This window comes from Carassius gibelio, chromosome A25 (assembly GCF_023724105.1).
Source record: "Carassius gibelio isolate Cgi1373 ecotype wild population from Czech Republic chromosome A25, carGib1.2-hapl.c, whole genome shotgun sequence".
Taxonomy (NCBI): domain Eukaryota; kingdom Metazoa; phylum Chordata; class Actinopteri; order Cypriniformes; family Cyprinidae; genus Carassius; species Carassius gibelio.
In genome coordinates this window covers 10,091,753-10,107,731 of record NC_068395.1, presented here as the reverse complement: position 1 = coordinate 10,107,731, position 15,979 = coordinate 10,091,753, and the positions used below count along the sequence as shown (strand labels likewise).

Genomic DNA, 15,979 nt, shown 5'->3' with positions numbered 1-15,979 from the left:
TCTTCGAAATCGCATCAACGGTGCACAAAACATCACTTCCTCAGGTTTGAGGTGATTTCCCCATCATATATTTTTCTTTCTCCTAGGATGATTGAGGCTAAAATAGAAGCACAGATTTCTATTCAGATGCGAGTAATTGGACTGCCAGGAGTGAGTCCAAGAGCAGAGCTTGAGTTCACAGGAAACCCGATAAGAAGAAAGATTGAGCTTATTTGTGAAAAGGGACAAACACAGTAGAGACATAACTGGAGCAGGTTTTTCACCAGCGGGAGACGTGACTCAGCATTCATATTCATATAAATACACATGTAAGAGGATTGCTTATTGCTGTGAGATCAAACAAAAGGACTCGAATCAGTGCTCTGAAAGTGAAATGAGCAACTCTTGACTCTTCAGCAATGAGTCTAGATTTCAAAAAAGGGGGTGAGAAAGCAAAAGAGAAAGTTTTAATGTTTTTGATTTTTCATGCCGCCCAGTGTGAAAAACAGCAATGTTTTATTCATGGAGGAGTGTATTATATGGTCTGCCACACTCAAGACTTTATGAGACGGATTTATAAACAATCTTTAACTTTTATGAAAGATAACTTCAGGAATGAATTGCAGCCCCCAGGCTTAGTTTGGCTGGCTTAGTATTTGTTCAAATTTGATAGCAAACGAATGGTTTCACATTGCCACGCACTTTATTTGTGTTTTGGCATAGGAGAGAGTTGTGTTAGGCGTCCATATCCTTTGTTCGAGATCAAGACTCTTATATGAGCTCATTTTTTTAAAGGTTAGTGAGCTGCCTTGCTGTCTGTTGCATGATTTGAAAAATGTATTTTCTATTCTTGACAATTATTATTTATTGTTCCTTTTAATAAAAATATTAAAAGATGAATTAAACTATTTTAAATATGGTTATTTATTCACTTATTTAACAAAAAGAGATTCTCTTTGATTTTTATTCCTTCATATGATGCTTCGCTTAAGATATTTTTTTAATATTTGAACATTTGTGACCCTGGAGCACAAAAATGTAATTGCTGGGGCATATTTTTAGCAATAGCCAAAAAAAAAAAAAAAAATTACAAAAATAACAAAATAAATTATTTTTCTTTTATGCCAAAAAAACCTTAGGATATTAAGTAAAGATCATGTTCCATGAAGATATTTTGTAAATTTCCCACTGTAAATATATCAAAACGTAATTTTTGATTAGTAATATGCATTGCTAAGAATTCATCTGGACAACTTCAAAAGCAATTTTCTCAGTATTTAGATTTTTTTATTCCCGCAGTTTTCCAGATTTTCAAACAGCTGTATCTCAGCCAAATATTGTCCGATCCTAATAAACCATACATCAATGGAAAGCTTGTTTATTGATGATGTATAAATCTCAGTTTCGAAAAGATGACATGTAAGACAACTTAAGACCAGGACCAGGTTTTGTGGTCCAGGGTCACATTTATTAAGTATCTTTATATTACCTGTATGTAAACTGCTTTATTAAAATAATTAATAAATAAAAACAATTCATTATACCTGCGAGAATGAAACCTATTAAATTCATTAATTAATTATTATTTGTGTGTGTGTGTGTGTGTGTGTGTGTCAGTGTTTCAGACTTAGTTTGACTTTCATTGTTTGGACAAATATGTTTGTTCCACCAAACAAAGTCAAACAGGTTTGGAAACGACATGAGGATGAGTGAATAATAACACTTTAAAGTTGTCACTTTGCATGTCATCCCTCATTCTTCTGCCAGCATTAATTCCTCATATTAGCTTTAATTACACAAATGGTTCTGTATCTTATTAATCTTTTCACTGAAGACGGAGGACAGTTCTGCACACTGTTGGTTATAAATAATTGAATGAGATTTTAAACCGCCAATTAAGTCAAGCAGCAGGGAGAGAGGAAATCCTTTGGTGGCTGATTCATTAGTAATAATGTTTGACATTTACACCACCACCAAATGGAGACTTTATAGACACCATTGGCAGGTTTCAACTGTCTGTAGAGGCATATGTCATATAAGTGCTTGCCATCTAATGTACAAATCATTCTGGTGGTACAGGTTGGACAGCTGCGTATGAGGGAGGTAAGAAAATAAAACTGTCTGAAACACTGAGTTTGCTCTAAGGATTTCCTTCATTTAAAGTAGCACCAAGTGCTCAAGGTCTTTTTTAGGTTTTGCCTGTCAGTCAACATGAATTTAGAATTGATTTTCCTGTAAATCAGTGAATATGGAATTTATTGGTTATCACTGTAATTTATACAGAAGCAAGGGGATTCGAACGGCCTTGAATTCCTTATTGCTTTAATAAAACGGTTAGGTTTTAATATTATAAACATATATTTATTATAACATTATTAAATATTCAAGTAAAATATAAAAAATAGAGGAAGCATTAATTAATTAATTAATTAAAAAAACATTGTGTTTTGAAATAGGCAAATAAATAGACATATATTTTTTTTAATTAATCTTATATAATAAATCACTCATCAATCAAATAATATATGTATATATATATATATATACATATACATATATATATATATATATATATATATATATATATATATATATATATATATATATATATATATATTTAACTCCATTAGTAAATTGATAAATACAAGAATTTGCCAAAAAGAAAAAAGTGTGATTAATTGTGATTAATCACAGAAAAAGAGTGTGATTAATTAGATAAAAAATTTAAACCGATTGACAGCCCTAAAAATAATGCATAGTGCCCAGTATACGTAGCAGACTAATACAGCACATGCTGTCTTGCATTTTGGTCTCAATTTTTCTTTGATCACTTTTATAGTTTTAGGCTATAAAAAAATAAAATAAAAAGGAAAGGGAATGCAGGGATAATTGCATAAATTAACACATAATTGGACTCTTACCACAATGTCTTTATAACATACAATGAGAGAGATTAACGGAAAGAAACTAAATTACGTCTGAGTCCAGCCTCATCAGAATGGTTTTTGACCGCTTCAGAGAAAACGAGCAGTCCCGTGTCCTCTCAGCATGACCGCCTGTCTGTCACTTCACCTGCGTGTGCTTTTTGAGGCCGAAGGTACTGTTCATTTTCTCTACGGGAAAGTAAGCCTCATGCTCACTGACTCATTAAAGTACTAAGAAGCACTGCAAGATATCCAGTTTCATTGTTTTTGCCATTGTTTGAAAGGGCTTTTAATGGAGCTGAACTGTTCAAACAAACAAGTAGCTACACTTAAAATTTTCAAGAAGGAGATCTCAAGGCTTTTCTCTGTATTGTATTTACCAAGCTGAGTTGAATATCTTTGTATTGCATGCAATTGTTTTTTTTTTTAGACACATTGAATGGACCTTTTATGTTTAAAATTGTGTTTTAAAATGAACATATTCTTCAAATCAAAAAATAAGTCAAATTAAATCTTTGTAAATCTCTACAGGTGTCCCAAGTAAAAGCAATTTGAGTGGAATTTCCATCTGTTAGAACTGCCTCCTGTTGCACTCCAATCTCTGTCTTCTTACCCGATCATGGCAGTTTCGACACAGATATATTCCACCGCCTCCTTGAGACGAGGCAGCTCAAGTATCTTGGTTCTGCTCCATTACTCGCGGTTAGGAGTCGTGATTCGTTTCCATCTGCTGCTTCTGTCATGTCTCACCAACTTTGGTTTCCCCCAGACACGGTCACCGAATATAAAAAATGAAATGAGTGTTTTCATGGTCTTCTGTGCAGATTTGCCACTCTCTCAGTGGGGCATTTCCTCTCTCTTATGAATCATTGTTTTCTAAAACTGCGCTGCTCCACCGCTTTGCAGATTTAAGGGGAGTTTTGGCTTGTTACGTAAATTTGTGTATCTTTGGTCTGTAATGATGATTGAATGGAACTACTTGTTAAGAGAGAGGCTGCGTTTACAAAATGCATTAATAAAAAAAGAAATTAAAGGTGCTGTAAATGAGGTAAGCCATCCAGGAACCTCCACTAAACCTGGACGTGACCCGTCTTTACAAAACCCACCGTACCATTGAGACTGTTATAATAAGAGTGTCTACAATAATCATTATATTTTCAAAAACATTTTCAGAAATCTGTAAGAAAAAATTATTTTTCTATCATTTCATTTTATAATTTTCATTAATTAATTTTAAGAGACTTATTGAGCTTGACATACTGACCAGTCATTACTGAGAAATAATAATAAGAGTAATAATATAAAAGCAAAACTACTCAATGTTAAGGTTTTTGTGTAAACATCTTTTTTTTTGATGTGGCTCTTTTTCTTTTTAATAGGACAGTTGTATTACCCTAAAATATATATATATATATATATGTCCTTCTTGTATTTACCAATTACCTAACTATAAATACAGAATTCATTCATAAATGAATAACACTTTCTTCATATAAGAGATGTATTCAAGTGCATTCATTTAATGTATAAACTAAACTTCTAATGTAATGATGAGTAAAAAATTATAAATGTTATATCACTGACCCGAATCATCTCAGTACCTCAGTATCACATAGTATCTCTTAGCTGTATGTGATATGAAAAACTTACTTGTTCATCGTAATGTACCGATGTATTGACTCCAGCCCTGCTTCTTCCATCAGGGCTTCTTGAAGAGCGAGCGAGTGGCACGCATGGTTCAGAGCGGGGGCTGTTCTGCCAGTGACTTCCGTGAGGTCTTCAAGAAGAACATTGAGCGCCGCGTGCGCAGCCTGCCTGAGATCGATGGCCTGAGCAAAGAGACTGTCCTCAGCTCCTGGATCACTAAGTATGACGCCATCTACAAAGGAGAAGAGGACCAGCGGCGGCCGCAAGGACGCATGCCCTTCAGCGCTGTATCTGAACTCATCCTCAGTAAAGAGCAGCTGTATGAGATGTTCCAGCAGATCCTGGGAATCAAGAAGTTTGAACATCAGCTGCTCTACAATGCCCTGCAGGTCAGTGCTAGCTACGGTTTAGGTTTATTTTTTTGTCCTAAAGTAAGTGTGCCGCTGTAGTTTTACACTTGAGCAGGTCATTATCCACTGGTTTTCAGCGTCTCAGAGCGACTTGGTTCACAACAAATGCTGCTCTACAAACTCCATCTCTGTACCTTTGATCTCTGTTTGAGTAGCTTTAATGTGAATTAGTAAGGAATGCAAAATGCACCAACCATTTTCCCACACTGAGAAGTGCTTATTAACAAAAGAGAAGTTTTAGGTTTCTTGTGATTTTACACCAGAATAAAAGTTTGCATCTATGAGCTAACAAAGACAAAAAAAAAACAATTCTAATGGTGAGACCAGAGTTGCAATTACCTTTTACAAGCACAGCATACGTAATTGATTTAAGATGCAAGATCTGCTTAATATTGAATAAAAGAACATTTGCTGAGGAAAATCTGTGGACTTCTGCAGAACTAGAAAGAGATCCAAAGAGAAAGTTCATCCAAAATTTCTAATTCAAAACCCAAGTCGTTCCAAACCCATCACCATTCATTCATCTTTGGAACACAAATTAAGATATTTTTAATGAAATCCAAGACCTTTCTAACTCTGCATAAACAGAGTCTGGTAAATGAAACAAAACATTTACAAACATTATAAACACATTATGCATTTGAATTCATCACTGCACAACAAATCCTTTACATATAATGTTATTCAGAAAAGAACAGGAATGAAAAAAGTATAAAACAAGCGTAAATTATAATGGCATTCATTAAAAACATAATTTATTATAAACGCCAAGCCTAATCTGATTTATTTTAAGTGATATTGCTTTGTGGGAAATATGCTCTACAAATAAACTTGGGCTCATGTAACTCTCTCATTAGGTGTAAATCCAAATGTCACTTTGCAATGTAAGCCAAAACACGTTTCAGATTATAAACATTTGATTTATATTCAAGAAAATCCCATTACATTACAATCACATGCTATAAAAAGGTTAGAATTTGCTCGAAACTACATATAATTGCCCCTGCATTTTTTATGCTATAAGTCACTTATGATATTTCTCAACTTAATGGCAACCAAGGGCTTTTCTTATTGAATTGAATGAGACTTTTTACAATTACAAGTTGTGTTGAGTGTTTTTCCTAATCGTGGTAAGCGGTTTAGTTCCTGTAATCTTTTGCCCTTTACCCAGTGGTGGAAATGGCCGAAATTCAATGTGGTATAGTGAAATAGAAAACTTAATAAGTGAAATTAAAGAATAATTTAATAAAAAATTAGAATGATTTTTTAGTAATTGTCTCTAATTGACTCCGACTTTTAAACGAGACTCAGTTGAATAGATCTGAATTCATGATAACAATGTTATGAGATTTATGTTTTCCATATAAAGTTTTGAATAGGCCTGGGCAAGTTAACGCCTTATTGTCGTGTTAACGCATTAATTGATTAACGCTGACAATTATTTTATCGCGCATTAACACCGTTTTTTATTATTATGAAAGTCCGTTGCTCACTTACCTCTGAATACACATAGCCCTACAGACAAATCATGAGTCACAGGAGGGGATGCTCCCGATCAGATTATTTAGGCTAAGCATCAACATTAACAAAACACTGTGCACTGTTATTTTACCAGAAAAGAATGCGACAATCGCAGACAATAATGCGATTAATTGTGATAAAACAATTTTGATCATTGGCCAGCACAGATATGTTCAAAAATGCTGATTCATTCATAAATGAAACATTTACTTAAAAGATGGCAGCAGCTCGGCTGTAACTTTGGAACTATCTCCATTGACGAAATAGAGTACAAACAGACAACTGTGCTCTAAAATGGAAGTCACTTAATTAGAATTTTTTTTATAAAATCCCAAAATGTATAAAACTTGTATAAATTCAATATCACATTTGCAAACTCCTTTTATAATCATGAAAAAGCTGTCACTCGTTTTAGTTCATCACGATCTCAGTAACTTCCATTATAATTATAATGAAGCTCTCTACATTGCATACGTAATCTATTATTTACATCTACAATTTGCTTACTATAATGAGAAGATCTGAGCTTACACTAAACACAAACTGCAGTTTGTTTCACGATCTGTGCTGTGAGGAGCAGGACGCGCACTTGCGCAGCTAACCATAGACACACATATCCAGTTTATAGTATTATTGCATATGTTTTTATGTGCAGACCTGGAATCACTTTCATAGTTTTTGAATGGATAAAAAATAGAAATAACTTTAATTTCCCCAAAAAACAAGCAGTTGCTACTGGAACCCTGTCCCCTATCAAAATTCACTCATGTGATTTCCAGCCCTGCCTTTACCTTAATCAGCTTAGAACAGGTGTCTTTAGCCCATCATCAGCTGCTTTGAAGATATCACAGAAAGGTCAGGGGGTTGATGGCAAATTGGCCAACTGGCTTGCCCTCATGTTATCTGTCACTAGCCTTTCCCCAGGGGACAGGAGAGTAAAAGAGATGTGGTGGGTGGTCTTTACGGATGGCCCTTTTCATCACTTGTGCACAGATTAGTGCAATTAGGCGGCTTGAGCCCAACATTAATTGGCACGTTTGGCATCTAACTGAGATCTTATGGTGGACTGAATATTATGCTCAAGATGCCATCTTCCGTTTATCCATGATGTGGTTCCATTAGACCTCCATTATTGTAAGACAATTTTCCTTGCTTTTACAAACTGAGGGATAAATATGAAATTATTTTCAGTGGTAATCAACAGCATATCACAGATGCTTTTAATGCTATTAACTCTGAAAATTCCTTTGAAGTAAAATGATCGTGCAAGTAACACTTCCTAAAATAAAGAAAATTTTGATTTCTTTCGGTTTAAATGGGAAGTTCATTTGTTTTTGTTGAGGGTTCATTTCATCTGCATATGTCAGAGCTGTTGCACAGCATTACTTTTTAACTGCACAGCTACAACCCAGAAGGCTGCACGTTGTTTTCTGAAGTCTTGAATCTTTTGCATAATGGTTTACAGATGCACACAGATAACACGTACGTTTCCTTTTGTAGCTGTACGTTGTTGTAGACTAATGAGGTGAAGTTGCACTACGGTTACTGATCCTGATCTCTCTCTGCGCTTATTAAGAATTCACACACCTGTGTGCATGTTATTGATCTGTGTTTCAGCTTGCATTTAAAAGGTTGTTTGCTTTGCATGTTAGATTTTGCATTAGCTGGTAGCTCAGCATTCGATAAATCACTCATGCGCATATGTTTAAAGGGGAAAGAAGTGTCAATTTAGGAGTGTTGTTATAAAAATAAAAAAATACGGGAAATACTGTACAGCAAAGCAAATAGACTGGGAGATAATGACCACTACCAAAGTAGAGATGTAAAAATAGTATTTTCAGATTGATGTCTTTTAAAAAATGCCAAAATATTTATTACAAAATGTTAGAAAAGAAATTATGAAAAAATGTCTTCAGATTTATATTTGGATTTGGTAACTTTTTTTTTTCTTTATGCACTGCTGCATAAAAATCTAGATGAACGGCACATGTAGTCAGTCTCACTAGTCGTGCAGGGGTGCAGATGACTATTAAATATAAAAAGCAGAAATGAGCGGATATCGGGAAGTGGGGTGGGGGGGCAGAGAGCTATTATTGGATTTTTCCATTCTCGGCCGTTTCCTTCATTGATTATTATCTTCCACTCCTGCACACTAACTCACCAGCTTGCTGTTAATTTTCTACATTCAGACTTACTACTATGTCAGTATGTCCATTTAAAGAGCATGGATCCCTGCACATGACATGCAGGGAAAAAAAAATTTGGCCACAAAATAAGAATCTGTTCCCATGACTCAATTTCATTCCCTCGTTTTAGCAAATCATTACCTTGTTTTGATTAAATCAGTTTGTACATCATTCATGATTTCCTAAAATGAGGTAATGGGTTAATAAGTTGTGGAATACATTCTAAATTGTGGCCAGAATTTATCTAAAATGAGGAATGAATAGTAAACCATTGCTTATGTAAATAAAATAAGGGAACCAATTAATTAAATGAGGGAATTAATTCTTAAATCATGGCCATGATAAATATATTTTTGTGCACGTCATGCAGGATTCTGTAAAAGAGTGACAAAGTTTTAACATTTATGTGGAAGAATACTTATTAATAAAAAATAATAATGGTAAGACATGAGTTTAAAAAAAAATTAAATATAAAAAAATGGATATATCAAAATTTTATAACGAAGTTTTTGGCATTTTGTTATATATATGTGTGTGTGTGTATGTGTATATGACTACATGCGCAGTTACTTGAATTTTGGTAGAAGCAACTACTCCTTTTAGTCATAAAGATAATCAGAATTGTAAAATGTTTGCCTTTATTTGTATACATTGACTATAAAAACAAATTTTTGTGCTTTTGTAAAATAAGCCTGAAGAAAAAATAGGATGAACCAAAACTCTGCATACTAGGCTACTTGTTGCACAGTTTTTCTTTCATTTTCTAGAAAACTTTCATTTTCTATAATAAGGCTTATACGAGAAATATATATTTTTATGGGTCACAGACACTTATCCTTTCTAATATATATATATATATATATATATATATATATATATATATATATATATATATATATATATATATGAATGTAGCTAGCAAAATTCGGTTTAAAATAGTTTTAGATAAACTATAGCATACTAGTATCACACCACGTGACATATCAGTTTTTCAAAAGTATTTCCTTTCACATCTACTTGTATATCAGTGTTTTATGTTGTCAATCTTTTCCCTGCCAAATACGTATTTAACAAGTGCTCCTTTGTTCATTTAGCTTGATCCCTCTTTAAATGACAAGTATTTTTCTCTGATAGCTGCTCCACCCACTGTCATATTCTTTTATGGAGTGAATGCCGAGGGAAGAGAATGAGGGAAGCAGAAAGAGACTGTAAGCATGACAATTGAAATGTCAGTAAGTGGAGGGTGTCACACAAAGAAAGAGAAAGATCTATAACAGGACTAGGAGGCAGTGACAGATGAGTGCAGAGAAGTGACAGACCGTGAGGGAATGTTTGAGTAGAGGTAAAGGAGGTTGAAGACAGTCAAGGTCCAAGAAACAACAAAGAATAATAACACAAAAGAGAGGAAACAGATAAAGTGAGATTGTCTGATATAATGTAGATACAGACAATGACAAACTACAGGGAATGAGAAGGAAATAATTAAGGATATGCAATAGTAGTTTAGAATGTGTTTTTAGATGCAAGAACATTTAACCCTTAAAAAAAATGTAACAGGTTAAATACACCCATGGCCTATACTGTTGGTTAATATAGATAGCAGGCATGCAGCACCACTAATTGTTTTCAATGTATAAACATACATTTACATGTATTAGCTTGGCAATTGTGGAATAAAATGCTTACACTCAAACTTTTTGTGCAAAGTTATCCAATATTTCAGCTCATGTCCTGACCAGGTAAAATGTAAAACTGGTCATTTTCTGCTTGGATTCTGATAGGAATTGCTATGTAAACCCAGTACTTGAAAGTTACATAAAAACAATAATTAGCTAGACATTTTCCTACTTGTATTAATTCTTCACAAGTAAATCCAGTTGCAGCCACACTGAACCATACTAAAAAGCTATTTTTTTATTTCAAGTTGCTACTGGATTTACTTGAGAAAATTAAATGTTGTAATTAGTTATAGCATTGTTTTTGCCAGTACTATACCTCTTATATATACCTACATACATACATACATACATACATACATACATATATATACATACTAGGGCTGGGCAAGTTAACGCGTTTTTATCGCGTTAACGCATTAATTAATTAACGCCGACAATTAGTTTATCGCGCGTTAACGTACTTTTTATTTTGAAAGTCCGTTACTCACTGCGTTTCAATACACATAGCTAGACTGTAATAAAACAACCGAATACAACAGAAACCATGGGTCACAGGAGGGGTGGGATGTTTATCAGTAGGCTACTTGCTGCTTGGTATGAGCTACAGCGCAAAACAGAAAATCATGTCCAGAGTCGAATTCCATCTGGTTGCAATGTCTTGTATAAGCGACTCCTTCTTTTGTCCAAGTTCAATTTGTTTTTGTTCTAATTCTGCAGCACTCGCTGCACTGTGCTTAAAATGGCCCACAACCTTTCTGCATTTGGCCAGGACGTTGTCAAATGCGCTGTTGTGCAGAGATACTATGACAGAACGCTGGAGACTGCGCGCGACGCAGGGGACGTGTTCAAAAGGCAGATGTCTTGCAGCAGCGATCATATTTCTTGCACTATCTGTGCTAAGTGTGCTGACTTTATTTGAAATGTCCCACTGCTGTGCAACATGAATAAAATGTTTAGCGCACGTTTCAGCAAAATGTCTCTCTTTATCATCTGAAAATGTGAATAACCTTGTGTGTCTTAGCAACTGGCTAGGTGCAGATGAGTAAGTAAATGTAAAGTTGGAAGAATGGATAAATTAAGTTAATTTTGTCCACTCAACCTGCATCACTGAAAGATTTTTTTTTTTTTTTTTTTTTTTTTTTGGACTGAGATTCTTAGTCTCTTAAAGGAGATTGATGTTGTTGCTCGGAAGTGGCCAGTTAAAATGTTATGATCGAGGTTCTGGACATAATTTTATTTTTTTTACAAACTAAATAAAACTTTAATGTTTTATTTAATAAAACATTAATGTTTTAATGTTTTATTTATATGTTAATGTTATATTCAATTTGATTACATTAATGTTTAAGTTAAGATTTACAAGAAATGTTAGCTGCTACTAACTTTTAACTGCTGTAAAAAAGCACTTTATTTTGTTTAAAGTTTTGACAAACAACATTTTATTGCACTTTTATTCATACAGCAGAACTTTGAAAGAATAAAATTACACAATACACTACTTTTGATTTCATTATTGAATTTTGCGCATGCTGCGATTAATCATGATTAATCGCAGAAAATCATGCGTTTAATCGCGATTAAAATATTTAATCGTTGCCCAGCACTAATACATACACATACGTGAAGACGACTTGCTGAAGTTCAAACCAAGGGAAAATGGGGAAAAGGGGGATTTCAGTGGCTTTGAAAGTGGCATGGTTGTTGGTGCCAGACAGGCTGGTCTGAGTATTTCAAAAACTGCTGATCTACTGGGGTTTTCATGCACAACTATCTCTAGGCTTTACAGAGAATGGTCAGAAAAAGAGAAAATATCCAATGTGTGGCAGTTGTGTGGACAAAAATGCCTTGTTGATGTCAGAGGTCAGAGGAGAATGAGCAGACTGGTTAGAGATGATAGAAAGGCAACAGTAACTCAAATAACCACTCATTACAACCAAGGTAAGCAGAATACCATCTCTGAACACACAACACGTCGAACCCTGAAGCAGATGGGCTACAGCATCAAAAGACCACACCGGGTGCCGCTCCTTTCAGCTAAGAACAGGAAACGGAGGCTACAATTCGCACAGGCTCACCAAAATTGAACAATAGAAGATTGGAAAAACGTTGTCTGGTCTGATAAGTCTCGATTTCTGCTGCGACATTCAGATGGTAGGGTCAGAATTTGGTGTAAAGAACATGAAAGCATGGATCCATCCTGCCTTGTCTCAATGGTTCCTGCTGCTGCTGGTGTTGTAATGTTGTAGGGGATATTTTCTTGGCACACTTTGGGCCCTTTAGTACCAGTTGAGCATCGTTTAAACCACCACAGGCTACCTGAGTATTGTTGCTTACCATGTCCATCCCTTTATGACTACAGTGTACACATCTTCTGATGGCTACATGGATAATGTACCATGTCACAAAGCTCAAATCATCTCAGACTGGTTTCTTGAACATGACAGTGAGTTCACTTTACTCAGATGGCCTCCACAGTCACCAGATCTCAATCCAATAGAGCAACTTTGAAATGTGGTGGAACGGGAGCTTCGCATCATGGATGTGCATCCCACAAATCTGCAGCAACTGCATGATGCTATCATGTCAATATGGACCAAAATCTCTGAGGAATGTTTCCAACACCTTGTTGAATCTATGCCATGAAGAATTAAGGCAGTTCTGAAGGCAAAAAGGGGTCCAATGTGGTACTAGCAAGGTGTACCTAATAAAGTGGGCAGTGAGTGTATAAACCATACTGATTTTTGCATCCTTAATATGTAAGAACCAATATTTACTTAATGTTCTAGTTAAGTTTTTGTTCAATTTCATCTTCACATCACAACACACCTAGCCTGTTTGTCTTTCATATTTTTATAACAAAAATATCAGTGGGTAAAATAAAATGACTAGGGATGCACGATATTGGATTTTGGCCGATATTCGATATGCCGATATTTTCTAAATAATTTTGGCCGATGCCGATACCGATATCGATATATATACAAATATATACTGATATATTTAAACTTTAATTTTACTGAAGAGAAATCCATGTATCTCTTCTGTACTGATTCTACCATCAATTTATTATTTTACAAATGTAGACAGACATTCACATCTGAAAAACAGGTCAATTATTTCACTTGGAGAATATCGGTTTGGCTCATCGGCAGAAATATTCATATCGGCCGATACCGATAATTGTCATTTTAAGCTTTTATCGGCCGATACCGATGTTGTGCCGATATTATCGTGCATCCCTAAAAATGACATATTCTAATGTTTTCAAATTGGAGAACAAATGAATGACAAGGGAATCTATCAACTTTGCAAAAATGTAATCGTTTGTAACTTTTGTACCTTGCAGTCCAGACATCTGTTAGACCACAATTTTGCATTTCAACACTTCATTATGATTCGATATTTAAAATTTGTATTAAATCACTTAAAACATTTTAAATAGATCTTATTGTGAACACTGCATCCATGTGTTTGTTGAATTTTTTCCCTCTAAGCAAAATCTTCCAGTGATAATATCTGTATCACTCTAATATACACCACAGTACAGAAGAAAAGATCTTTTGCTTTGTGAGTACAATTGATTTCTTTGCTACTTTATTTTCTCTTAAATGCTTAACTGCTAGGTGTGGATTTTATCCTATAATATTCTGTAACAACCTTTAGTGAAAGACAGAAAAGTATAGGAAATCATTAGAAACTAATCTTTTAAATTCCATAATCTCATGGTCAACCATAGACCCATTAAATCAGTCTGTTGAATAATAATTAAAGCCCCCCCCCCGTGAGGTGTGGAACATCTGGCTGGGTGTACAGGCAGGCGGGTCATGTCTCAGGTGGACATGCTGTGCCCTTCTGATCAGAGAGGCCAGTCGCTGGAGCTCAGCCTCCCTGTTCTCCTCTCAGCACCTGTCATCCTCTTCCTAATGAACACATTCAGCCTCGCCTCTCATCTTTCGTTAGCGTGCCGCGGCAGGGCCGGAGGGCGCACCGTGCAGGTGAGCCACCAAGAATGACTGCCTCTGATGGCACAGTGATACTCATATACTCATAAGTCTGACAGGGTCAAGGCGGACCATCGAGGCGGTGCATCCCAGTGACACTTTCTGGCTTAAGGCTAAAAAGTATTAATAAAGGTTGTTAAAGTTTTAAAGGGTTTTACTTCCATTTAATATTTCAATTAGAATTATTTTGTATTATATGCATCAATATATATTATAAATACAAAGTATTAAAGAAGATTTTGTAACACTTGAAGTCTTTATATACACTCTTAAAAAAAAGGTGCTTTACGATGCCATAGAAGAACCTGTTTTTCTAAATGGTTCCATAAAGAACCTTTAACATCTGAAGAACCTTTCTGTTTCACAAATTGTTCTTTGTGGCAAAAGATGGATCTCCAGATTATACAAAGGTGAGAAAGAGATGGTTCGTTAAAGAACCTTTGACCGAATGGTTCTTTGTGAAACCAAAAATGGTTCTTCTATAGCATCGCTTGAAGAACCTTTTGAAGCACCTTTATTTTTTAAGAGTGTATAATGCATTATAAAAGTTTTTTTAATGCATTAATTATGCCTTGTAATGCACCTTATAATGACTGCATGATTTTACTGCAGTTGTAATACATTATAATACTTAACTATTAATTGCTTCACAAAAAATATGCATTAAACCACAACAAACAACAAATTTCAGATATATACAAAAATTGCCATATAATTTACAATTTTGTTATTTCTATGAAAATATATAATACACAAAAATCTACATTATGAATACATTGTTAATGCATTATAAAGGATTCAAGTGTTACAGAAGATTTTTACTGAAACATTGAAATGTTTAAATTCCACATGGTGACTCAATTTTGAGTGATGACAAACGAGTCTTTAACATAGACAGGGTGGCCGCGGGTCCTTAAAAAGTCTTAAATACAGTTTTCCTTATAAAAGGCCTATAAAAAGTCTTAAAAAGCCTTAAATTCAGATTCGATAGGTCTTAAATATTTTTGGTGACTTTACGATGGGGGGAAAAATCTTCAATCGGACGGACCAAATGACTTTACGATCATTGGACTAGACTTTTTTTCCTGCGGTAACATAAGTTATTACATCATCAGAGAGACGTACCAGTACATGGCTTAATGGCTGTCTCCAGGACGTTAGGTAGCAGGTCGAACTGAAATAGCGGCAATGGGTAAATGTAAGTTCAATAAGAAATGGCTCGAGAATGAAGAATTTTCATGGTGGTTGAAGCCGGTGCATGAAAATGTATGCAAGGCAAATTGCGGCATATATTGAAGACATTTTAAACTGGGTACAATGGCATCAAAGCAGTGGAATCACACATGCAGAGCGGAAGGCACCTGGAGTTTGCGAGAGCCTGCGAGAGCCTGCGAGAAGAGTTCACTTGAAGGTTTCTGTTCCACTTTTCTGACTACCAAAGATGTCACCACGGATGTTGAGAATTCCCAGACCATCATCTGACCTACGTCTATTTTCTGGCTCTACGCCAACACTAAGAGCTGAGGTTATTTGGGTGCTGAGGACGGATAAAAAAATATAGGAAATTAATCAGTAGAACAACCATTGCCTTTATCTTCCCTACCTTCCAGACGATTTCTGTTCCACATTTCA

General features: G+C 35.0%; 1 protein-coding gene across 8 annotated transcripts in view; it reads left to right on the top strand.

The window, feature by feature from the left end:
- Positions 1-15,979, top strand: part of LOC127947096 (calcium-dependent secretion activator 2) — a 149,850-nt gene that overhangs the window by 46,446 nt on the left and 87,425 nt on the right. For all 8 annotated transcript variants that reach the window (XM_052544033.1, XM_052544040.1, XM_052544039.1 and 5 more), the window contains exon 3: positions 4,607-4,939. In XM_052544033.1, the coding sequence (XP_052399993.1) occupies positions 4,607-4,939 (333 nt within the window). The remainder of the gene's footprint in view (positions 1-4,606; positions 4,940-15,979) is intronic.